The sequence below is a fragment of the Vulpes lagopus genome, chromosome 11 (assembly GCF_018345385.1).
Source record: "Vulpes lagopus strain Blue_001 chromosome 11, ASM1834538v1, whole genome shotgun sequence".
NCBI classification, from domain to species: Eukaryota; Metazoa; Chordata; class Mammalia; order Carnivora; family Canidae; genus Vulpes; species Vulpes lagopus.
The window spans coordinates 74738382-74763009 of NC_054834.1; the positions used below are offsets into that span (position 1 = coordinate 74738382).

General features: G+C 39.6%; 1 protein-coding gene across 2 annotated transcripts in view; it reads right to left on the reverse strand.

Annotated features, from left to right (window-relative positions):
- Positions 1-24628, reverse strand: part of PACS1 (phosphofurin acidic cluster sorting protein 1) — a 142765-nt gene that overhangs the window by 32523 nt on the left and 85614 nt on the right. For both annotated transcript variants that reach the window (XM_041723612.1, XM_041723613.1), the window contains exons 2-3: positions 11905-11992; positions 265-354 (exon numbers count right to left, since the gene is read on the reverse strand). In XM_041723612.1, coding sequence (XP_041579546.1) covers positions 265-354; positions 11905-11992 — 178 coding nt within the window. The remainder of the gene's footprint in view (positions 1-264; positions 355-11904; positions 11993-24628) is intronic.

Genomic DNA, 24628 nt, shown 5'->3' on the forward strand with positions numbered 1-24628 from the left:
AAGTAACAGGGCTGCAGGTAGGCTAAGATAGGATGGGTAGGCTAACAGCCTTATCCAAGGAAAAAGAAAAGCACTTGGGTCTCAGCCTCCTCACTGTGGCTGGCTAAGTGATTGCTTTGGCCCTTTAGGCTAGCTATAGAGGCTCAATTCATTGGGTGACTTTAATTCAATGGGCTATAGCTGCTCTTGGATAAAACAGTCTCCAGATTAAAGGACTATTTAGAGACTAGACTGGACATCAGTGACCTAAGATTGAGTACTCACCTGGAGGGAGAAGGTTAATTGGAGTTCTGTTTCTACCAGTCCACTAGCTGGAAGGATGATCTCGTTGGAGCGAAGAATCCTTTTTGAACCCTGAAACCAAGAAAAAATAGGTCAAATTTGTATCATCAAAAATCAGATCAAAAGAAATACTAAGTTTGCAAACCTTTTTTTTTTTTTTAAAGACCTTATTTATTTATTCATGAGAGACACACAGAGAGAGAGGCAGAGACATAGGCAGAGAGAGAAGCAGGCTCCCTCAGGGGAGCCCAATGCAGGACTTAATCCTAGGACCCCCGGTATCACAACCTGAGCCAAAGGCAGATGCTCAACCACTGAGCCACCCAGGTGCCCCTGCAAACAACTTTTAAACTCTATTAACTTGGTCCTGGGATGGAGCCCTGAGTTAGGCTCCCGGCTTAGAAGTCTGCTTCTCCCTTTCCCTCTGGTTCCTCCCCTCCACTCATGTTCTCTCTCACTCTCTCTGTCAAATAAATAAACAAACAAACTTAAAAAATTTAAGACTACATTCTTACCAAATAGTTGATCAATTTTTATTATACTCAATAAAATCAAGCCATATCATAGGTATGATTTAAATGTTTTATGCCAAAAAAAATGTTTTATGCCGTGTTCATAAAAGGTTTTCACATAAAAGCGATTTATTTCTGCATGAGTTTTCCTAACGTTCCCAAAGAAGAGCCAGGCAGGTAGCAGTACCTTGAGGTGGGGTGTGATCTCCCCATGCTCATCTCTGCCTCCATTCTTCCTCTCAAATTGACACTTCACCTGCACTGTCTTAATCTTTGGGCCTTTCTTTTCATGTGCTTTTTTTCTTCTTGGATGCTCATTCTTGCTTCTACATACTGCTAAGGCACTCATCTTTCAGGTCTCAGCTTAATGTTTTCCCAGGAACCTTTCCTTTCAGCCCTACCCCCTCCAACCTGACAACGGGCTAGATACCCCAACATTTTTAGCTCTAAAAATAAAGATGGGCCAAATATTCCTAAAGTGTAAAAAGAGATCAGCAGGAGGGCCTAAGGAATGCCAGTAAATCTGTATAAATTACTTTTCAAAAACATTTAAAAATTGACAATTTAAACACAATGAAATGCCCAGATCACTAGTACACAGATCAATTAGTTGATAAACACATATACCTGTGTAACCCACATCTGCCTAAGACATGCATCATTTCTATTGCTCCATAAAAACTCTGATCGGGCAGCCCTGGTGGCTCAGTGGTTTAGCGCCACCTTCAGCCCAGGGTGTGATCCTGGAGTCCTGGGATCGAGTCCTGCGTCGGGCTCCCTGCATGGAGCCTGCTTCTCCCTCTGCCCTCCCCCCAGTGAATAAATAAAATCTTAAAACAAAACAAAACAAAACAAAACAAAACAAAACTCTGTGATCCTTCCCAGACAATCCTACACTGCTCTCTCGGAGGTAAGCACTGTTCTGGTTTCTTTCACCATAGGTTAGTTTTGCCAATCCTAAAATTCCATATAAATGGAATCATACAGTATGTACTATTCTGGTTGGGCTTCTTCAAACATCATCTTTTGAGATTCATACAGGGTATTGCATGTACTAGTAGTTCATTCCTTTTTATTGCCGAGTTGAATTCTATTCTATGAATATACCACACTCTGTCCATTCTGCTGTTGCTGAACATTCACATTTGGGTTGTTTCTGTTTTTTGGCTATTATGGCTAATGCTGGCATTCTTTTTTTTTTTTTAAGATTTTATTTATTTATTCATGAGAAACACACACAGAGAGAGGCAGAGACACAGGCTCCCTGCTTCTCTCCCAGGACCTCGGGATCACGACCTGAGCCAAAGGCAGAGGCTCAACCGCTGAGCCACCCAGGCATCCTTAATGCTGCCATTCTTGTTACAAGTCTGTGTGGACATGTTTTACCTCTTCTTGGGCAAACACCTAAGGGATGAATTTGCTGGGTCTGTATGTTTAACTTTATGAGAAACTACCAGACCAATTTCCAAAGTGTTGGTACCTTTCCCATTCCCAGAAGCAGTATATGAGAGCTCCAGTTATTCCATATCTTAACCAGTAGTTGGTGTGATCAGGCTTTGAATCATGGATTCTAATGGGTATATATAGTGAAATATCGTTGTGATTGCAATTTGCATTTCCCTGATGACTATCAACCACCTTTCTATTAGTTTACTGGTCGTTTGTAAATTACCATTTTGAAGCGTCCAGGTTTCTCTGGGTTTTCAAGTTTTAAGAGTTTTGTTATGTATACAAGTCACATGTCAGAAATAAGTATGTAAATATTTTTTTGCCTATTCATTTTCTTAATGGTATCTTTTGATGAAGTATTTAATTTTGATCAAGTGTACTTTATTATTTTTTTATGGTTAATGCATTCCTAAGAAATCTCTTGGCTACTCTTAAGATTATGGAATTATTCTACTGTGTTGGAGCAGATACTCTGCTGTTTCCCTTTAGAAATTTTATAATTTTAGTTTTTATATTTAGGTTTTATATCCATTCCTAATTTTTGCTTTTACAAAATGCAAATTTTGTTTCATGCAGGAAGGAAAATCTAAATACAATATTTCACAATGTTTTGTAATGAGAATAGTGTTATATCATACCAATTAAAAATAATAAAGGAAATTCTGCCTCGTCTGTTGGATAACACTTTTTGTAGTAACCACTATTACGAACAACAATCTTTTTTTTTAAAGATTTTTATTCATTTATTTATTTAAGAAAGAGATAGAGACAGGGCATGAGCAGGGGGAGGAGGCAGAGGGAGAGGGAGAAGCAGACTACCCTCTGAGCAACACAGAGCTCGATCCCAGGACTCTGGGATCATGACCCGAACCAAAGGCAGATGCTTAAACAACTGAGCCATCCAGGTGCTCCATGAATAAGAATCTTGACAAAGTTTTCACCTGAGTTTATGGATTTATTTGATTTTTAAAATCTCCATAAAATGAAGCTCAGAAATCCTGAAAAGAATTCAAAATGTGTTTTATATATAGCAGTGGTTCCAACCAGAGGTAGGAGACATTTGGCAATATTTAGAGATATTTTTGGTTTTATAACTGGTGTGTGCGTGAAGTATCTCTAGAGTGTAGAGGCCAGGGTTGTTGCTGACCATCTTACAATGCACAGAACAGCCCCACATGTTCGATGTTGCTGCTGAGAAACCCTGCTCTAGCCGAAACCGCATCTCCTCTGAAGACATGGCTTCTGGGTTAACTCTCTCAAATAGTGGCTGTTTTTTTCCCATAACCCACATACCACCAGACTGGAGATGGGGAAGGTGTCCTTCTTGTTTTCTTTTTTCTTTTTTTTTTTTTTTTAAAGATTTTATTTATTTATTCATGATAGTCAGAGAGAGAGAGAGAGAGAGAGAGAGGGGCAGAGACACAGGCAGAGGGAGAAGCAGGCTCCATGCAGGGGGCCCGACGTGGGATTTGATCCCGGGTCTCCAGGATCGCGCCCCGGGCCAAAGGCAGGCGCTAAACCGCTGCACCACCCAGGGATCCCTCCTTCTTGTTTTCATCATGAGCTCTAGAACATTCTCCCCTCCGACACTCTAAAAACCCTATTCTGAATTGATATCCTTAGTTCATATTATCCTCTATCCCCTGCTGTTGCTGGGTATAGTCATTCCTGCTCATTTCTTGATTTTAGCTCCTCACTCACTGTTCCTCTCCTCAGTACTACTCCAGCCATAACTCTCTCTGATTTCAAAATATGTTCTTTCCTATACTTTGGCTGCCTCAATCCCATAATCCCTCTCTTCCAATGATCTTGTTCTTATACTTGTCTTACCTACTCACCCATATGGTTATACTCTTATCTTTACCAATAATTATATTACCAATACATTGGATCTTATCATTACCAATAAGTACAACCAATACCTAATCTCAGTTTCATGCACCCCACTCTCTGATTACCCTTTTCAGCTCATTCTCTCTGGTTTGTCAACAACAATAATCCTTCAGGCCTACCAGGGCCTATAATACAAGGATCCTTCCATTGTTTCAGTTTTCCTCAGGCTCCTGCTGTCTCTCTTTTCTCCTTACCGAGTTTAATGCCATAGTCAATCTTTATAAACATGTGCTAGCATACAAACTTAATTCCTGTGCTCTGCTGCTATTCTGCTATACTCATTTGGTAAATTACAACCCTGTTTAAAACCAACTGTACCAGGTGAACATGCCCAGAGAGAATCATATAATCAGGCAAACTGGTCTGTCTGTAATATATGACCTTGAATTTGTAGTGGGCCGACAAGGCAGCCTGGCAATTACTCTGTATTGTCCCAAGTCTTTACACTTTTCTACTCTACTTGATAATGGTACCTTCTCATTTTTCCTCAAATCCCTAACGCCTCCTTACTTCTCCTCACTCTAAGCTGATAACTTTGACAAAATATAAGCAATAGGAAAAGGGTTCCCACAACTCCCAGCACACCTGCCTACTTAGCACATATGCTCATGTTTCCTGCATCCCTCCTGGTACAAAGATGAAGGCTCCACTCCTATCTAAAGTCAACCATTCCACTTGGGCATCAGAGCTCATCCCTTCTCATCTGCTCAAGTGCTCTTCAACCAGTCTTTCCTCTCCTACTTAATCAACTTTCCTTTTTATTCTGGATCATTCCCATTAACAAACATGCTGTTATTTCTCTCATCTTAAAAAAAAAAAAAAAAACCTCTCATCCCTAGGTGCCCTGCTGGGTACCAACCTGTATCTTGCTTTCACTTGAAAGCACACTCCTCAAGGGCTGTCTTATTTTTACTCTCCTGAAATCCTTTTATTTCTCTTAAATGCATTCCACTCAACCTTCCTATCTCCACCATTCCACCAAAAATGCTATTGACAAGGTCTCAAATAATTTTCACTTTAAAGAATCTGATATCTGTTCTCATCTCCTTTGATCTATCTGCAGCTTTTAATAGGGCTGATCACTCCTAACTTCCAGCAACACATCCTTCCACGGCTTTCAGAACCCCATACTCTCTTGGATTTCCTCTTATCCTCTGGCTACTCTTTCTTGGTCTCCTTGCTCTTCTTGCTGACTTCCTAATGTTGAAGTGCCTGTGGCCTAAATCCTTAGACCTGTTCTCTTTTCTATATTCACTCCACTCCTAATTCTCTCACCCAATCTTAGGGTCTTAAATATACTTAAATATACTCTCTAGATTATATCTCTATACCAGACCTACCTCCTGGACTCTAAACCCATATATTCAATTGTCTATTCAACATCTCCTCCTGGATGTTTAATAGGCATCTGAAACAATACGATAAGCTGAGTTTTGGATTTTTCCCTCCAAATCTGCTTCATCCACGGTCTTCTCCATCTCACTTAACGGCATTTCCACCCACCAATTGCTTAAGAAAAAACTCTGGCAGGGTGCCTGGCTGGCTTGGTCAGTAGAGCATGTGGCTCCTGATCTTGGAGTCATGAGTTTGAGTGCCTTGTTGGGTGTAGAGAGATTGCTTAAATAAACTTTAAAAAGGGAAGGGAAGGGGAAGGGATGAAAAAACTCTGGTGCTGCCCTCATCTCTCGCCTGAATCACTATTATGGCCTGTTAACTGGTCTTCCCGATTTCACTTTCCCATCTATAAGTCTCTTTACCACACAACAACCAGAGCAATCCCATCATTCCTTTGCTCAAAACCCTCTACTTCACACAGATTGAAAGCCAGAGACCTTGTGATTATCTGCACATCCTGTCCCCCCTACTTCTTTGACTTCATCTCCTACTGTTCTCATTCCTCTCCAGCCTCACTGGGCACCTCCTCCTTTCTCTTGATTCTATCAGACATATTCCTGCCTTAGGGCCTTGTCTTGCCTTTTCCTTCTGCCTAGATTGCTCTTTCTCCAGATATTGCATAGCTCTCTCCCTCACCTCCTTCAAAGTCTTTACATAAATGTCATCTTCTCAATGAGGCCTACCCCTGATCACCACATATAATTTGTAACTTCCAAAAAAAAAAAAAATTTGTAACTTCCCTCACCCATCCCTTTATCTTATTTCTCCACAGGACATATCTCCTCCTAATAGCAGCAGCCCTCACTACTTGAACTCTTGCTATCTAAATATGTGCTATAAATACTTGTAAAAATTTCTATCCCAATTGCATTATCTGAATTGCAAACCTGTTAAAACCAATCTACAAGTGCCAGTAACAGGACATAGAGTGCAGGGCAGTCATAGGATAACGGTGAGCACTGGCACTTCTAAAGCATGGTGCTTTACTCTTCTCATCTTTCCCACCCTTCTCCAAAGATTTGCTCTTCATGGGTCCCAGTACTTGCTTCCTCAGGTACCTGGAGCACTACCAACTTGGGTCTAATTTGAAAATTATCTTTATTATCTTTACATATCATCTTTAAGCTATATAACAGCATATCTTCATTTGTAGTATAGAAGCAAAACAATTTATATCTGATACTACAGTATCATTATTTACAGCACATAAAAGTATACATTAAGGAGTATTAAATGCAGTAAAAATTAGGTTCCTGGTGTTTTAAATGCTTCTTTTTAAAAAAAATACAAGATTATTGGTGAATGGTCACAAAGATACTTAAGAGTGCTGCAGTAATATTTGAGGAAATAGGTGGAGGTTTCTTGGATGTCTGAGAATTCATTGTTATCTTTCCCATTTAAATAAAGGAAGATAGGGATCCCTGGGTGGCGCAGCGGTTTGGCGCCTGCCTTTGGCCCAGGGCGCGATCCTGGAGACCCGGGATCGAGTCCCACGTCGGGCTCCCGGTGTATGGAGCCTGCTTCTCCCTCTCCCTCTCCCTCTCTCTCTGTGTGTGTGTGTGTGACTATCATAAATAAATAAAAATTAAAAAAAAATAAACAAAGGAAGATAGGCTGCTGCCATCCAACATGTTTCTCAGAATGGATTAGATTTCAAGGAAAGCCTGTAGATAATGTCCTTATTGTGTTTGATGTCTCCTTCCTTCTACAATGATTCTTAAACTTTTCAGTCTCAGAATCTTCCTTCTGCCTGTGCCTCTGCCTCTGTGTGTGTGTGTGCGTCTGTGTGTATCTCATGAATAAATAAAATCTTTTAAAAAATTATATACCCAAAAAGCCTTTAGTTATGTAGGTACATCTATCAGTTTACTGTATTAGGAATTATAATTGAGATATTTAAAAATATGTATTAAAACATTAGGGACTTATGGGTGGCTTAACTTAGGGACGCCTGGGTGGCTCAGCGGTTAAGCATCTGCCTTCTGGCTCAGGGCATGATGCTGGAGTCCTGGGGATCGAGTCTCACATCAATGACTTTTAGGGATACTCAGAGTTGTACAAACATTACCACAATTAATTCTAGAGCATTTTCATCATCCCAAAAAGAAACCCCATACTCTTTAGTTGTCACCCTATTAACCTTCTCAGCCCCTATCCCCAGTTGCCTATCCCGTAGGCAACTACTAATTTACTTTCTGACTCTATCATTTTACCTATTGTGGATATTTCATATAAATAGAATCATACAATATGTGGTCTTTTGTGCCTGCCTTTCATTTAGCACAATGTTTTCAAGGTTTGTCCATGTTGTAGCATGGACATACTACATTATTTGTTTTTATTGCCAAAGAATACCCATTGTATGGATATACCACCTTTTACATATCCACTTATCAGTTAATAGACCTGGTTTTTTCCCAATTTTTAAGTATTATGGATAGATGCTGCCATGAACATTTATGTGTAAGGTTTTATGTGGACATGTTTTCACTTCTCTTGGGCACCATCTAGTAGTGGAATTGCTGCATCACCTGGTAACTCTATGTCACACCTTTTCAGGAACTGCCAGTCTGTTTCCAAGGTGGCTACATCATTTTATATTCTCAACAGCAGTATGAAGCAGGGGGCATACTTCTACATTTCTGCGAATCTCTTTAATGTCTGGCTAACAGAAGACAGCTGGATTCTACTACCTGCTTCTGTATTCAATTTGTTGCAAAATATTGTTTTGGTTGGGTATCTGAAAAAAAATCAATACTCAAGGAGATACGAAGTTAAAAACAAAGGAAGGAGGCTTTTGTAGCACTGTTAAATATTAAAATCCAATTTATTAACAGAAAAAGGACATCAGTGGAAAAACTGGGAAATCTGAATAAAGCCTTTAGTTTAGTTAATAGTATTGTATCAATGATAATTTCTTAGTTTTGATAAATGTACTATGGTTAAGAAAGATGTTAACCCTGGGAAAAGCTGGGTGAAGGGAATATAGGAATTCTATGTACTATCCCTGCACCTCTTCTGCAAATTTAAAATTATTTCAAAATAAAGTGTTAAAAATAAAATCCAATCCATTGGTCTATTTTGTTCTTAGAACAGATCTTTTACCCAGCATGATTTTGTAACATCATGCATTGGTAATTTGGAAAGCACTGGTTCACTGAGTTAGGCAAACATTTCAAATGTTACACATTTTACTATTTGTACAATTTAAAAAATTATTATCATTACTATCACCACTGATCTCTTTAGAAAAGTCCTTAAGAACTGAGAAGCTGGGAAGCTTATAGTGACAGACACATTTTCCAAAATTCTAATTTTCATTTGAAAGATCCAATTTCATTTATCATTGGCTTAAAGTATTTTCAGTTGTTTCCCTTGAAGTGACAGGTTCACTTTGTTTGTTTTCAAGAAAATATCTTCCAAGTAGCTGAGTCGGAATAACCAGATTGTCTGTTCTTTCACATAAAAATAGTGCTCTATAACAAAAGCAGCTACTTAGTGAATTTATCTGAGAGAGAGAGAGAGAGAGAGAGAGAGCATGTGCATACATGCACAAGCATGAGTAGGATAGGTGCAGAGGGAGAGAGAATCTTAAACAGGCTCCACACCCCGTGCAGAGCCCTGGCACGGGGCTCCATCTCACAACCCAAGATCATGACCTAAGCTGAAATCAAGAGTCAGATGCTTAACTGACGGAGCTACCCAGATGCCCCCAAAAGTAGCTATTTTAATTCACAACTGACTTGGACAAGTATTTAAGACAAGAAACATACTTTACTATGAAGTAGAAGTGCTCTCTATGCATGTTTGGGACACCTGGCAGGCTAAGTCAGTTAAGTGTTCAGCCCTTGATTTCAGCGTGGGTTATGATCTCAGGCTTATGAGCCTTGCAGCAAGCTGTGTACTCAATGGGGAGTCTTAAAAAAAATGGGAGTCTTTTTGAGATTCTATCTTTTCCTCCTTCTGACCCCCACCCCTCCCCACAACGTGTACTCTCTCTCAAATAAATAAATAAATAAATCTGAAAAAAAGAAGTATTTTATGCAATTTCCCATTTCTGTTTTATCCTCTCACTGCTGTGTCTCCTGTGCCTGTAGCAATGCTTTGCATATAATAGATGCTCAATAAAAACTTATTAAATGAATGAAGAAATGAATAAACAAGCCACTGGATAAATAAATGTGATAACATCTGTAATTACTTTCAGCTTCTTCGAAGAAAAGCAATAAAAAATTCAGAATATTTATAGTCTTTTTGTTATAATTTAAAATTTTACAGAATGTTAAATATTTAATCAGGAAATAAAGGATATTATTTCTTTTGGCAAAGGCATTTGACTGTGGTAATGGCAAAAACAGCGGGCAACTTTCGGAACTATACCAACAGTGTTTGCATTGGAAAGCAATAGCTTTTAGCAAAGGCAACAATTTCTGAAAATGGGAACCCTGCCCATGACCTAGAAATGGGTGTAAGATCAGGACAGGAAGCAAAGACACTGAAAATCTCCACTTGTGCATTGTTGTCTCATACTTGCTTTTTTTTTTTTTTTAAATTTTTTTTTTAATTTTTATCCATTTATGATAGTCACAGAGAGATAGAGAGGCAGAGACACAGGCAGAGGGAGAAGCAGGCTCCATGCACCGGGAGCCCGACGTGGGACTCGATCCCGGGTCTCCAGGATCGCGCCCTGGGCCAAAGGCAGGCGCCAAACCGCTGCGCCACCCAGGGATCCCTCATACTTGCTTTTTCAACATGCCTGGGAACGTTTCACAGAATTGGGAGGAATTATGTACAAAGATGAACAGGGAATTAGAATATAAAGTAGGACATGCACAAATTCATTAGGAGTGCTCAAATGCTTTAAGTTTTGTTCTGTTAAGATTTTATTCATTTATTCATGAGAGACACAGAGAGAGGCAGAGACATAGGCAGAGAGAGAAGCAAGCTCCTCATGAGGATCCCAGGACCCTGGGATCATGAGGATCCCTCATGAGGATCCCAGGACCCTGGGATCATGCCCTGAGCCAAGGGCAGATGCTCAACCGCTGAGCCAACCAGGTGCCCCAAATGCTTTAAGTTTTGAGGACTAAATGAAGATAACATATTTACCTCAGAAAGAGAACTGAGGACCTCTTCCATGTGCATGGTACACATACTGTGAGTGCTACAGATGTGGATTTTAATACTAGAACAATAAACTACTGCATCATGGCTGATCTAACTAATAAAATATGCTGGTTAGTAGGGAGTTACCATATAGTTCACTACTTTTCAATGAATAAGAATTCACTAAATATACCATTCTTAAGCTGAAGAATCTAATTATTATTTAATGACTCCAGGATCTCAGTAAACTCTAGGGAGTCATCATTATGAAGGACTTAACAGTTAAGGAAGGTATAGCAGTGGAGCTTAATGAGATTATATAAATTATCTGCTCTTTAGTTTTTATTTTATTTATTTATTTATTTTTTAATTTATTTTTATTTTTATTTATGATAGTCACAGAGAGAGAGAGAGAGGCAGAGACACAGGCAGAGGGAGAAGCAGGCTCCATGAACCGGGAGCCCGATGTGGGATTCGATCCCGGGTCCCCAGGATCGCGCCCTGGGCCAAAGGCAGGCGCCAAACCGCTGCGCCACCCAGGGATCCCTGCTCTTTAGTTTTTAATACCACTTCCGCCACCTGGTAATTAGCTGGCAACAGGTAAACTCCTTAACCTTCCTGTAGTTCAGTTCTCCCTTCTTTCCTGAATTTTGGGAATGCTTACAGTATGAATGTTTGTGAAACATTCTTGAAGATACTGAGTAAGGATCTTCAAGGATACTGAAGATCAGTATCTTCAAGGATACTCCTATAAGGAGTTAAATATGTGGCTTACTTAGAAGTTAAAATATTCTAGTAAATTTTTAATTGCCAAGTCTGAAACAATAATCTATTAATTTCTTCTACCTTATAGAAAATCCCCAAAGTGCTTCTCCAATCATGCATTGTTTGGACCCAGAAACCCTGGATGTAAGACTGAAACAGGCATTGGCCACCACAGCAATTTCTGAATCATTTATCAAACAGTTTAGCATCTGTATCACCCAATCTTGATACTGTAGTAATCCTGTTAAATATGCAGGGCAGGAAGGTACAAGTTTTTAGTCTTCAGACAAAGAAACTAAGTGGTTTAACTAAAACAGAACTGGGACTCATTAGGTCTCATGAGCTCAGACATTTTACATTATTGCTCCTTGCGTGGCTGAGAGGAAGGAAGGAATAGAGGGAAGGAGAGAAGAGGTAGCCATCAGTATTTTTGGAGTCCCAACAGTAGGCAAAAAGTTTCCAGCTTCCTTGGACCCTGAATAAACAATCCTGCTCAACTCACCTGTAGCTTCACAGCAATGACCACTGAGTTCAGATCTTTGTCCATTTCTTTAAGCATGACGAGTTTCTTCAGGGTCAAGCTGAACAGCCTAGAAAAATTTTGAGAAAGACAATCCAGTCAAATATAAGGAGCTTATGAGAAAAGTGACAGATGATGTTGGGGAAACACTGTTTATCTCTTAGAGTAGGAATGTTAGAATGCCAAACTGTGTCCTCCTTTAGTAAAAGAGCACCTTCCTATTTAACTCTGATACTTGAGAATTGTCAAAAGGTACCTTATTCCATGAACTTCTGTGGATACCCAATGATCTCAAGGTAAAACTGACATACTTTTTTACTCCTAATACATGGGAGCAATTTCTGAGGGGAGAGGGGGATAGGTATACCAAGGGCAGGCATAGATGTTTATTTTGCTTATTCGGTCCCTCTTCTACTTTACATCTAATCACACCTGAAACATTTATAGCTGTAAATTTGTAGCAACAAAGAGATAATCCACACAAATGAAAAAGATATTATTTGCAGAAAGTGATTTAAATGGCCACAGTTTGGATTTTAACTGAATTGTGCATAGGGTAGCAGAAAATCCTCAGTGCCACAATCAGGGAGTCCCCCTTCACTCAAAGAGAACTATCCCTTGCTCTTGAGTCAGGAACTATAATCTGACTTGACATTGCCTAACCAAGACAGGCTACCCTGGTCTTCTAGTAGGAGCTGGGAGGTAAAAAATTAATACTGTCCTTCTGCTTCTGGTTTGAGTAGTTCTAGTTCAAAACATTCTCTTCCTTGGAAAGGCTATGGTGGATGAGGAGTCATACAAAGGATGCTGCTTACTAGAGTCATAACAAGTCCTCAGATTAGACTCCATTTTACGCTCCCTCTTTCCAGTGCTGTAGCTCTCTTGCCCGTTTCCTACTTGTCTTACCTTTTTCTCCTCCTTCATCATACTGTAAGCTCCAGGCATATTGAATTTGTTAGGTCTTTGGGTACCACACACCTCTGGGCTTTCTATGAAAGGGCTGAGCACAACAGTGTAGTTGCTCAGCAAATATCTGTTAAATAAAATTTTAGAATTTCCTAATTCCTCCTCAGTCATTGACTAGGGCTCCCTCAACTGTGCTTCTAAAACCTGCTCAGGTTTGCTAAACTGGAATCACCTGGGTTCATGCTCATTCTTCCAATATCTCCCCCTCAATGCCTACCCACAGCGTTGTATGTTTCTCTTTTCCCTTCAGAGTAGAGATGTGCTAGCCCCAAAGGAACTCTGATTCTGCCAACACCGAAGGGATTATTACATTCCACATAGTTGGCTATTAAGAAATATAACTACAAAAAAAAAAAAAAAAGAAATATAACTACATTGTTCAACTGATTTTCAAGCCTTGCCAGAAAGGAAAGGGAATATGACTGGAGGAACAAATGGAAGAGACTGGATATACCACATTTTGTTGCTCATCGAAGGCTGCTAATTATGAATGCTTTCGATGGGTTAGGTTTTTGCTTCTTTCCAAAGCAAACATTTTCTACCTTTAGACTGGTGCTTAATAAACTCACTGCAAGATATAAAGAGTCACAAGGATAAATCTGGAACACGTGTTTCTTTCCCTTTGCTGTGATCCTTCTTTACTCTTTTACACATTCCACATATTTAGTGAGCATTTCCTGGGCGCTGGGCACTGGATTAGTCGTTAAAACTAAAAAGGATGTGGCCCTTAGCCTCATGGGGATGACATAATCCAGAGGGGAAGACAACTAATGACTTACATTATACTACTTGTCTTCTGCTCTTTCATGTGCTGTAAGGCTCTGGACCATCTTTCCTCTTACATAACATATAAAAATTGTAGGATAATATGGCAGAGTTTTGTTAGGAAGGAATAACACATCACAGACCAATAAATGTTTATTGAACAAATAAATAAGCCTTTACGCCACAGCACTTATGTCAACTAGCCAAGAATGATTTAATACATTAGGTAACAAAGCAATAGCAAGACTGGATATGCTCAGTGTTTGCTTAGAAACTAGACACACCACATTGATTTCCATTTTATTGGCAATCAGTTCAATAGATCTTTTTATTTGTGTTTTTAATGGTATGACTCAAAGAGATGTGGGGGCTTAAATGAATTCTAGTTCTTCAAAGTATAAGAAAAATGTCTATGACTCATTATGCATCTACCAGGTACCAGTTGGTGGATATATATACTGTGTTATCTCATGTAAGTCTCACAATAATTCTAAGGGGTGGGAAATATGCCCATTTTACAGATAGGGATGCCAGGAGGATTAAGAGACTTGCCCAAGATCACACAGAAGATGGTCGAGCCAAGATGCAAATTTAGATCTATCTTAGCCCAGAACCCAATTTAAGTTACTTACAAGGCACTTTATTAGAAAGTTAGAAGAAGAAATTATTTAATTACAAGTAAATATTTTCAATATATATTTTAATATAACAGAAAAAATTCAAGGAAATAGACACATTTCTCCTTAAACCCACACTTACACATAGTTGACTGTAACAGTCCCAGACAGTTCTAAGAATGACTAAGCCTGACAGAGCCTGGCAAGATGTTCTGACTGGAGGTGCTGCAATGCCTGAGAGGCTGAGTTAGATTCTGATCCTTGGTTTTCTTGTTACCCTGTTTTCTTGGTTGGGTACTTCTTTATGCAGTAAAAATACAGAATCTATGGCCTAAAAGGAAGGGTCCTTCTCTGAGCATATACCTTTTAAAATTTTTTAATTTTATTTGTTTTTACAGAAAAAGAATACAAACGGGGAGTGGCAAGCGGCGGGAAAAGGAGAAGCAGGCTCCTGGCTGAGCAAGGATCCCAATGTGGAGCTCCATCCTATGACCCTGGGATCATGACCTAAGCCGAAGGCAGACACTTAACCAACCAAGCCACCCAGGCATCCCCATCATACTCCTGTTCTAATCTGTTTTTCTACAGCAGAAAAAAAAAAAAAAAAACTTCACACTAAAATTATAAACAATAATAATTCCAAATGTTGGTGAAGATGTGGTATAACCAGAAGTCCCCTGTGTGGCTGGTGAGAGTGCAAAATCGTACAATCATTTAAAAAAAAAAACGTTTAGTAGTTTATTTTTAGTAGACATTAACTACATTCCTATTCCTATGCCTAGCTCTCAAGAGAACCCAAGAACAATGAGGGCACAGACCAAAAAAGACAGGTACAGGAGGGGTGCCTGGGTGGTTCAAATGGTTAAGCATCTGCCTTCTGCTCAGGTTGGATCCCAGGGTCATAAGATCGAGCCCCACATAGGGCTCCCTGCTCAGGGGGGCAGTTTGCTTCTCCCTCTTCTGCTGCCCCTTCCAGCTCTGCTCATGCACTCTCTCAAATAATAAATAAAATCTTTTAAAAAAGGTACTATTGGGGTGATACGTTCATTATCTTAGTTGTAGTGATGTTTTCAAGGATGTATTTGTCAAAACTTGTCAAACTGTACACTTTAAATATGTGCAGTTTATTGCATGTCAATTATATTTCAATGAACTGTTTTTTAAAAAATATTTTATTATTTGCTTGAGACAGCATACACATGCAAGAGAGAGATCAACCGTGGGAGAGAGGGGCAGAAGGGAAGATTTTTTTTGAGCCAGATAACCTGGGATTCCAGGTGCCTCTTTTTTTTTAAAGGAAGTTTCTACCCAGTGTGTTAGAGGCTGCTAATTGCCTATCCAACATCTATTTTCCCTTTCCTACTTAATAACAGAGCACCAATTTTTAGCTGAGCATGTTGCTTCCTAAAAAAAGCATCATGCTTTCCAGCTTCTTTTGCTGCTAGGTGAAAACACATGGCTAAAATTTGGGCAATGTGTAAGTGGACATATTAGGTAGGACTTGCAGGAAGATTTTTTAAGATTTTATTTTTTATTTATTCATGAGAGACAGAGAGAGAGAGAGAGAGATAACAGCAGAGACATAGGCAGAGGGAGAAGCAGGCTCCATGCAGGAAGCCTGACGTGGGACTCAATCCCACGTTTCCAGGATCACACCTCAGGCTGAAGGCAGCGCTACAACGCTGAGCCACCCGAGCTGCCCTGCAGGAAGATTTTTTAAAGGGAATCCACTCACTTGACAGATCCTTTCACCTTCTAGTCTGCGATGCAGGCTAATGGCTTTATTTATTTATTTTTTAAAAATATTTTATTTGAGAGAGAGAGACAGAGAGAGAGAGAGAGAGAGAGAGGCAGAGGGAGAAGCAGGCTCCATGCGGGGAACCCGATGTGGGACTTGATCCCGGGTCTCCAGGATCACGCTCTGGGCTGAAGGCAGCACTAAACCACTGAGCCACCTAGGCTGCCCTAGAACTGGTTTAAGGACTTTCTTTTTTGCACAGCAAGATTTTCATCAACCATTTACTGTATATATCTTTACTGTAGTTAGCTCTATGCTAGAAGCTATAAGGTACATAGAAAAATGAGGCATAATCTCTGCTTTTGAGCAGTTTATAACCTAGTTACCTAGTTGAGAGGACAGGATTTAAATATATCAAACAATTATCTAACAAATGTAATGGTGCATACAAAATTAAGTACTAAATTACGTAAAAGATCATGAGTAATTGTGTTACAGCTTCAGTGAAGACATTATTTGAGCCCAACTAAATTCTTTCAAGAAATTTTCTTTAGATCCCACTTGACTGAATCTGAAAGAATAAGGCTGTCTACTTGACAAGTAGATGGAGAATGATACAAAAATATAATAACAAGAATCTTTGAAGCCTTCTAAATTCTTCGATTTTATTCTTCATTGTAAGATGAAGGAGAAATAGCCTTAAATGACATCTACAAACAGTCTCCAACCTGTATTTCACAGCTGCCTCAAAATTGCTCCATGCAAATCAGAACTAGGGAGGCTCACCAAAAGAGAATAGTCATATTCCACCCTCACTCCCCAAATCTCCTTTCTTCTAGGTATCAGTGAACAGTGAGGTGGCCATGTTTTGGACAGGAAAGATGAAAGAAAGGAGAAGCAAAGATCTGGATGGAATAAAACACTGCATGATCAGTCTCTGAATTACATTGACAGTCCTTTTGGGACCAGAAGACAAGTGACCTGGATGGTTTTTTGTTGTTGGTGGTTTTTTTTTTTTTTTTTTTTTTTGTCCTATCAAGAAATGACTATGTTTTTTTTTTTAATTTTAATTTTAATTTTAATTTATGATAGTCACAGAGAGAGAGAGAGAGAGAGAGAGAGGCAGAGACACAGGCAGAGGGAGAAGCAGGCTCCATGCACCGGGAGCCCGACGTGGGATTCGATCCTGGGTCTCCAGGATCGCGCCCTGGGCCAAAGGCAGGTGCCAAACCGCTGCGCCACCCAGGGATCCCCAAGAAATGACTATGTTATATGAGCAAATCAATTTTTTCTTCCCTTTAGTTTTTTTTTTTTTAAGATTTTATTCATTTATTCATGAGACACAGAGAGAGAGGCAGAGACACAGGTAGAGGGAAAAGCAGGCTCCATGCAGGGAGCCTGATGTGGGACTCGATTCCCAGACTCTGGGATCACGCCCTGAGCCAAAGGCAGATGCTCAACCACTGAACCACCCAGGCGTCCCCTTTAGTTCTTTAATCACAAGATGGGAAGAAGCAGCTCTACCTTCTCTCTGCAACAGCACTTATAAGACAAAGAGCAAATCAGCAGAAAAAAGTTATGGAAAAGTTTTTCCTTTGTGAGAGTAATGTTCATTTTTACAATTGCTTCTATTTTAACAGGGTACCTGGAGATATCTGGATGAGCTTCAATAATAATAACGACACAAAGGTAAATTTTTAAGCAGCGTAATTTCACTGCTTAAGAAGTTACTTGAGGGGCATCTGGGTGCCACTTGGGGCACCTGGATGGCTCAGTTGGTTGAGGATCAGACTCTTGATTTCAGCTTGGGTCACAATCTCAGGGTTGTGAGACTGAGCCCTATATTAGGCTCTGTGCTGAGCATGGAGCCTGCTTGGGATTCTCTCTCCCTTTCCCTCTACCCATTCTCTTGCTCATGCACATGCAATCCCTTTCTCTCAACAAACAAATAAACAAATAAAACTAGTAACTCTAAAGCAGATTTTTAAAAAGCAAAGCAACTCAATTTTATCATCCCAAAAGGCACAATTTGGGAGAGATAGCTTAAATGAGATGCAGAGAGGAATGGATTTTACAATAAATGGGTAAGAGGAAAAAAAGACTCCCTGTCTGTACTTGTCGCACAAAGAAATCTGATGGAACCAGGAATTGTTCAGATGGAAGCACAAGGGAATGAGGAAAAAACCCAGACCCAAACAAAAAAACATAACCCACAAAGATACCTTTTATTCTCTATTAGATGTGACTTTCTATGAAGCAGAGGTACATACAGTTGTAAGTAAACCCCTAATTTTCAGTCACTTAGCATATGTCTATTTTGGGGGTAAAAAATGCCAATTACTTGTACATATCAGTGAGATTTATAACATTTCCTCCCCTTTCTACAATTTCCTTGAATATAATCTTCTGGAAAGGGCCTTAAATATGGGGGAAATGGGGAGAAGGGTCTTGTTATTAAAACTACACATGAAAATTCTTATGTCTGCAGCTCCTTTAGTAACAGAACAGACTTAAATGTTAAGTTTATCATCTACAAAATAGAATTGCTATGTGAGCTAACAACTGTGAAAAGTACCTAAGCATAGAGCCTAGAATATCAGAAGTGCTCAAAAAGGTGAAGTGCAAAAAAAAAAAAAAGGTTAAGTGCCTTCCTTATCCTTTGCTCAAAGGAACCCTTCATACCATCAGCAACTGCCATGTCCTTAGTGACTTAAATTACAGTCCTTCAATATAACAACACTTTAATCCATGTGTTTCAGTGATAGAGGCAGAAGAGGTGTGTCAGAAGAACAAAACAAACAAAAACCCTCCAAATTTTGGTCTAGCCAAAAATAAGTGATCAGGGCACCTGGATGGCTCAGTCAGTTAAGCATTTGCCTTCAGCTCAGGTCATGATCCCAGGGTCCTGGAATTGAGCCTTGCATCAGGCTCCTTGCTTGGCAGGGAGCCTGCTTCTCCCTTACCCCCTGGCTTGTGCTCTCCCTCTCAAATAAATAAATAAAACCTTAAACAAACAAACATAAGTGATCTGAGTCAGGAGCAAGAACCAAGAAAGTACATTAAAACAAAAATATATTTGAGGGAAACTCCCAAGGCAAGCATGGTTGAACAGTAGGGAATTATTAATACATCTTATCACATTTATAAGTTTGAAAGAAAAAATGCAATTACTTTATTAGATGCTAAAAAGGTATTTGATGAATTTCACCATACGTTCCTAATTTTATTTTTTTAAAAAGATTTATTTATTTTAGAGAGAGTATAAGAGAGTGTGAGTAGGGAGAGAATTTTTTTCTTAAGATTTTATTTATTTATTCATAGACACAGAGAGAGAGGCAGAGACACAGGCAGAGGGAGAGGGAGAAGCAGGCTTCATGCAGGGAGCCCAATGTGGGACTCGATCCCAGGTCTCCAGGATCACACCCCAGGCTGCAGGCGGCGCCAAACCGCTGCGCCACCGGGGCTGCCCAGGAGAGAATTTTCAAGCGGAATCCCTACTGAGTGCAGAGCCATTGCAGGACTACTTCATCACCCATGAGATCATTACACTACTTCATTACCCATGAGATCACCTGAGCCAAAATCAATAGTCATAGCTTAACCAACTGAGCCACCCAGGTGCCCTTATATTCCTGATTTAAAAAAAAAAAGACCTTTAGGGGCCCCCTGTTGAGTCAGTCTGTAAAGCATGGGAAAAAAGCATTTTTTTTTTTTGTATTTCTTTTAATTCGATTAAAAGATTTCTATATGAAAAGATTACTATATGTTTGATTTGCCAACATATAACACCCAGTGCTCATTCTGTCAAGTGCCCCCCTCAGTGCCCATCACTCAGTCACCCTATCCCCCTGCCCACCTCCTCTTCCACTACCCCTTGTTCATTTCCCAGAGTTAGGAGTCTCTCAGGTTTTGTCACCCTCTCTGATTTTTCCCACTCATTTTCTCTCCTTTCCCCTATAATCTCTTTCAGTATTTTTTATATTCCCCATATGAATGAAACCATATAATGGACTCTTGATCTCTGGTTTATGAGTTCGAGCCCCACACTGGTTGTAAATATTACTTAACACTTTTTTTAATTTAAAAATTAATTTAAAAGAACCTTAGGAAAACAGCAATAGAAAAAATTTCCTTAACATAAACTTAAGAAACATATACTTTCCATCGTCAGCATCAGGATTAAAGATGAGAGACCACAGCATTCCTTCTGAAGACAGGAACAATATAAGAGCCTGTTATTTATATACAACCGTTCTTGAAAGCTGGCTGAAGTAATTAGAAATAAATTATATCAGGGGGCCTGAGTGGCTCAGTTGGTTAAGTGTTGGGCTCCTGGTTTTGGCTCAGGTCTTGATTTCTGGGTTGTGAGACTGAGCCGCACAGGCTCTGTGGCCAAACAGAGTCTGCTTCAGATCCTCTCCCTCTCTGTGTGTCCCTCCCCCCTGCTCACTTTCTATCTAAAAAATAAATAAATAAATAAATTCTAAAAAAAAAAAAGAAATGATATCAAAGCTGAAAGGAGGGCAAAAAACAATCCCCATTTGCAGATATATGAGTGTTACTAGAACTCAAGAGAATACACCAAAAGAATCATTATGAAAATATAAACATAAATATATAAAAATAAAAATGCAAATAATCAAAAGTTAAATTTTTTCAAAGATTTATTTATTTATTTATGATAGACATAGAGAGAAAGAGAGGCAGAGATACAGGAGGAGGGAGAAGCAGGCTCCATGCCGGGAGCCTGACGCGGGACTTGATCCTGGGACTCCAGGTTTGCGCCCTGGGCCAAAGGCAGGCGCCAAACTGCTGAGCCACCCAGCAATCCCCTCAAAAGTTAAATTTGAAAGGAAGCAGAGATGTACACTGCAGTAATCAAGAGGGAAATGATTTTGTAATTAACTTCAAAATACTTCGGAAAAAAATTTTAATAATTGTCCAATCTAGGTGATGAATATATGGGGTTCATTAAACCCTTCTCCCTACTTTTCTGTAGGTTAAAAAAAATTTCATAGTAGAAAGAAAAAAAGAGAAAAAGGGAGGGAGGAAAGAAGGGAAGGAAGGAAGGATGGTAGGCAGATGCCAGAAGAGCTCTGGGGAAAAGAGTAAAGAAGAGGGCTTTATCCAGTAGATTATTAACATATATTCTAAAGCCAAAGTAATGAGAACATTGAGGTATTAGGAAAAAGAATAAACAAAGAGATCAACTGAAGAGAATAGTGTCCAAAATTAAACTCAAATATAAACAAAAATTTATTGTATGCAAGAAATAGATGAGTTACTCAATTAATAAATAATATTGGAAAACTGGCTAGCTATTTGAATAAAAACAATGATGGCTCTCTATCCTACCCCTTATAGAACTGTAAACACAGATAAAATATATTTTAGAAATGAGAGTTAAGGGGATCCCTGGGTGGCTTGGCGGTTTGGCACCTGCCTTTGGCCAAGGGCGCGGTCCTGGAGTCCCAGGATCGAGTACCACATCGGGCTCCCTGCATGGAGCCTGCTTCTTCCTCTGCCTGTGTCTCTACCTCTCTCTCTCTCTGTCTCTCATGAATAAATTGGAAAAAAAAAAAAAAAAGAAATGAGGGTTAATTAAAACATTTTCAGGAAAACAAAAACTGACAGTTTACTACCATAAACTCTCATTAATGTATATTACCTATCTGCTGCTATGTAACAAATAAATGGCTTAAAATAGTATACATTTATTATCTCACAGTTTCTGTGCATCAGAAATTCAGAAGCATCTGAGTTGGATGGTCCTGACTTAGGGTTTCTTATGAGGTTGCAGTCAAGATGTTAACCAGGGCTGCAATCATCTTGCCCACAGCTGCAAGATCTTCTTCCCAGGTGGCTCATTTACAAGTACTGGTGGTTGACAGGTGGCCATAGTTCTTCTTCCAGGGCTGATTCACAATCTCATGACATAGCAGCTGGCTTCCCCACAGAGTGAATGTTCCAAGAAAGAGCAAGGTAAAAGGAGCAATGTATTTTATGACCCAGCCTCAGAAATCACACTCCATCACTTCTTGAATATCTTCCTGGTTACAATAGGTCAGCCCTATTCAGTATAGGAGGGAACTACTTAAGAGTGTGAACCCCAGGAGGGAGGATCACTGTGAGTGCCTTGAATATTAATGCTACTTCCTAAGGATACTTGTAAAAATAAGAAAATGGTACTAAAAGATCAAGGATAGGAAAAGAAATGGTAGACAAAATTGTAAAAATGTAGGTAAATTTAAACAAACATGGCTAATATGAAACAAGAATAACCATGTTTGATTTACACATTGTAAATGTTACAGCATGCATGTGACAGGAACTGACTCAAGTCAGAATTTTTTTAAGGTCCTTGAATTGTTTCAAAGGGAAAAAATGGAAAACCAGCTTTAAACTCTTAAGTATTCACATTCAAAGTTTCACCAAGAAACTAAAAATTGAGTATCTTTCAAACTTGTAGTTTAAATGGAATATGAGAAAAACCATCCATTAATTCAAAAGGAAACTAAGGGGGATCCCTGGGTGGCTCAGCAGTTTAGCGCCTGCCTTTGGCCCAGGGCACAATCCTGGAGTCCCAGGACCGAGTCCCACGTCAGGCTCCCGGCATGGAGCCTGCTTCTCCCTCCTCCTGTGTCTCTGCCTCTCTCTCTCTCTTTATATCTATCACAAATAAATAAATAAATAAATCTTAAAAAAAAAAAAAAGGAAACTAAGAATAAAGGTTAAAAAAATAACTCAGAAACATAGGAAAAAAGAAGTGAGAAAATACTCAGATCCCAACATTAATAAGACAATATATATCAAAACTAAAGAGGTTCTTAGAGGAAACTTTATTTTTATTTTTGGAGGAAACAATAGTCTTACGTGATTATATTAGATAAGAAAAAAATGCCAAAATTAATGAACAAAGCAGCCATTAGGACATTTAAAGAAGAGGGGTTGCCTGGGTATCTCAGTCACTTAGGCATCTGTCTTCTGCTTATGTCATGATCCCAGGTTCTTGGGATCAAGCCCCGCATTTGGCTCCCTGCTCCTTGGGGAGAGCCTGCTTCTCTCTCTCCCTCTGCCTGCTGCTCCCCCTGCTTGTGCTCTGTTTCTCAAATAAATTAAAAACAAAACAAAACATGTCAGGGAAGGGCATTTAAAGAAAAAGAACAGTTAAATAAACCCAAACAGGGATGCCTGGGTGGCTCAGTGGTTGAGCCTCTGCCTTTGGCTCAGGGCATAATCCCAGAGTTCTGGGATAGAGTCCCGCATTGGGCTCCCGTGGGGAGCCTGCTTCTCTCTCTGCTGATGTCTCTGCCTCTCTCCTTGTGTATCTCATGAATAAATAAGTAAACAAACAAACAAACAAACCCAAACACCTGGGGCACCTGGATGGCTTCGTTGGTTGAGCGTCGGGCTCTTGATTTCAGCTCAGGTCATGATCTCAAGGTTGTGAGATGGACCCCATGTTGAGCCCTGCGTGGGGCTCTGTACTCAATGGGGAATCTGCTTGATATTCTCTCTCTCTTCCTCTCCCCTTCCCCTCCCCTTGCTCACTCTCTCTAAACAAATAAAATCTTAAAAAGAAATAAAACCATACACCTAAAAGAAAATGGTAAGGATAAAGCACATTTTATAAAATAGAAAATAAAATATATGTTTTAGTAATAAAATTTAGAAACCAGGAATTGTTTTTAAAAGGGTACACTCCAGGGGCACCTGGGTGGTTCAGTTGGTTAAGCTTTGGCCTTTGGCTCAGGTCATGATCCCAGCACCAGGGTCCTGGGATGGAGCCCCATGTCAGGCTCCCAGTTCAGTGGAGTCTGCCTCGCCCTCTCCCTTTGCCCCTCCCCCCTTCTCAAGTTAAAAACAAACAAAACTTTAGAAGGACTACTCCAGATAGAGCAGAGATTCACAAGAGCATCCCACAAACTACTTATGCAAATAAAGTTGGAAACTAAGATGAAAAAGGCAGATGCCTAAAGAATACAACATAAGAGAAACGACTAGGGAAGGTGGAGAACCCGAATGGTCCTATAACCACTGCAGACACTGAGCGGTAATTTTTAACTCTTCTAAGAAAGAAAACACCAGGTCCGGATAATTTTTAGAGGCAAACTCTATCAAACATTCAAGGAAGAGGGATCCCTGGGTGGCGCAGCGGTTTGGCGCCTGCCTTTGGCCCGGGGCGCGATCCTGGAGACCCGGGATTGAATCCCACGTCAGGCTCCCGGTGCATGGAGCCTGCTTCTCCCTCTGCCTGTGTCTCTGCCTCTCTATCTCTCTGTGACTATCATAAATAAATAAATAAATAAAAATTAAAAAAAAATTCAAGGAAGAGATAATTTTAACCTTATACACATTTTCCAGAGGATTAAAAAACGAGAACACTTTTCTCATTCATTTCATAAAATTAACATAGATCCTTAATACCCAAGAAAGAAAAATTAAAAGGCCAATCTAATTTACAATCATAAATGCAAAATTTCAAAACAAAATATCAACAAAACTAAGCTTAGTAATGTATTCTAAAAATACATCATGACTCATTTGGGTTAACTGCACAAATGCAAAGATGTCTTAACATAAAACCTAATGCAGGGGCACTTGGGTGGCTCAGTTGGTT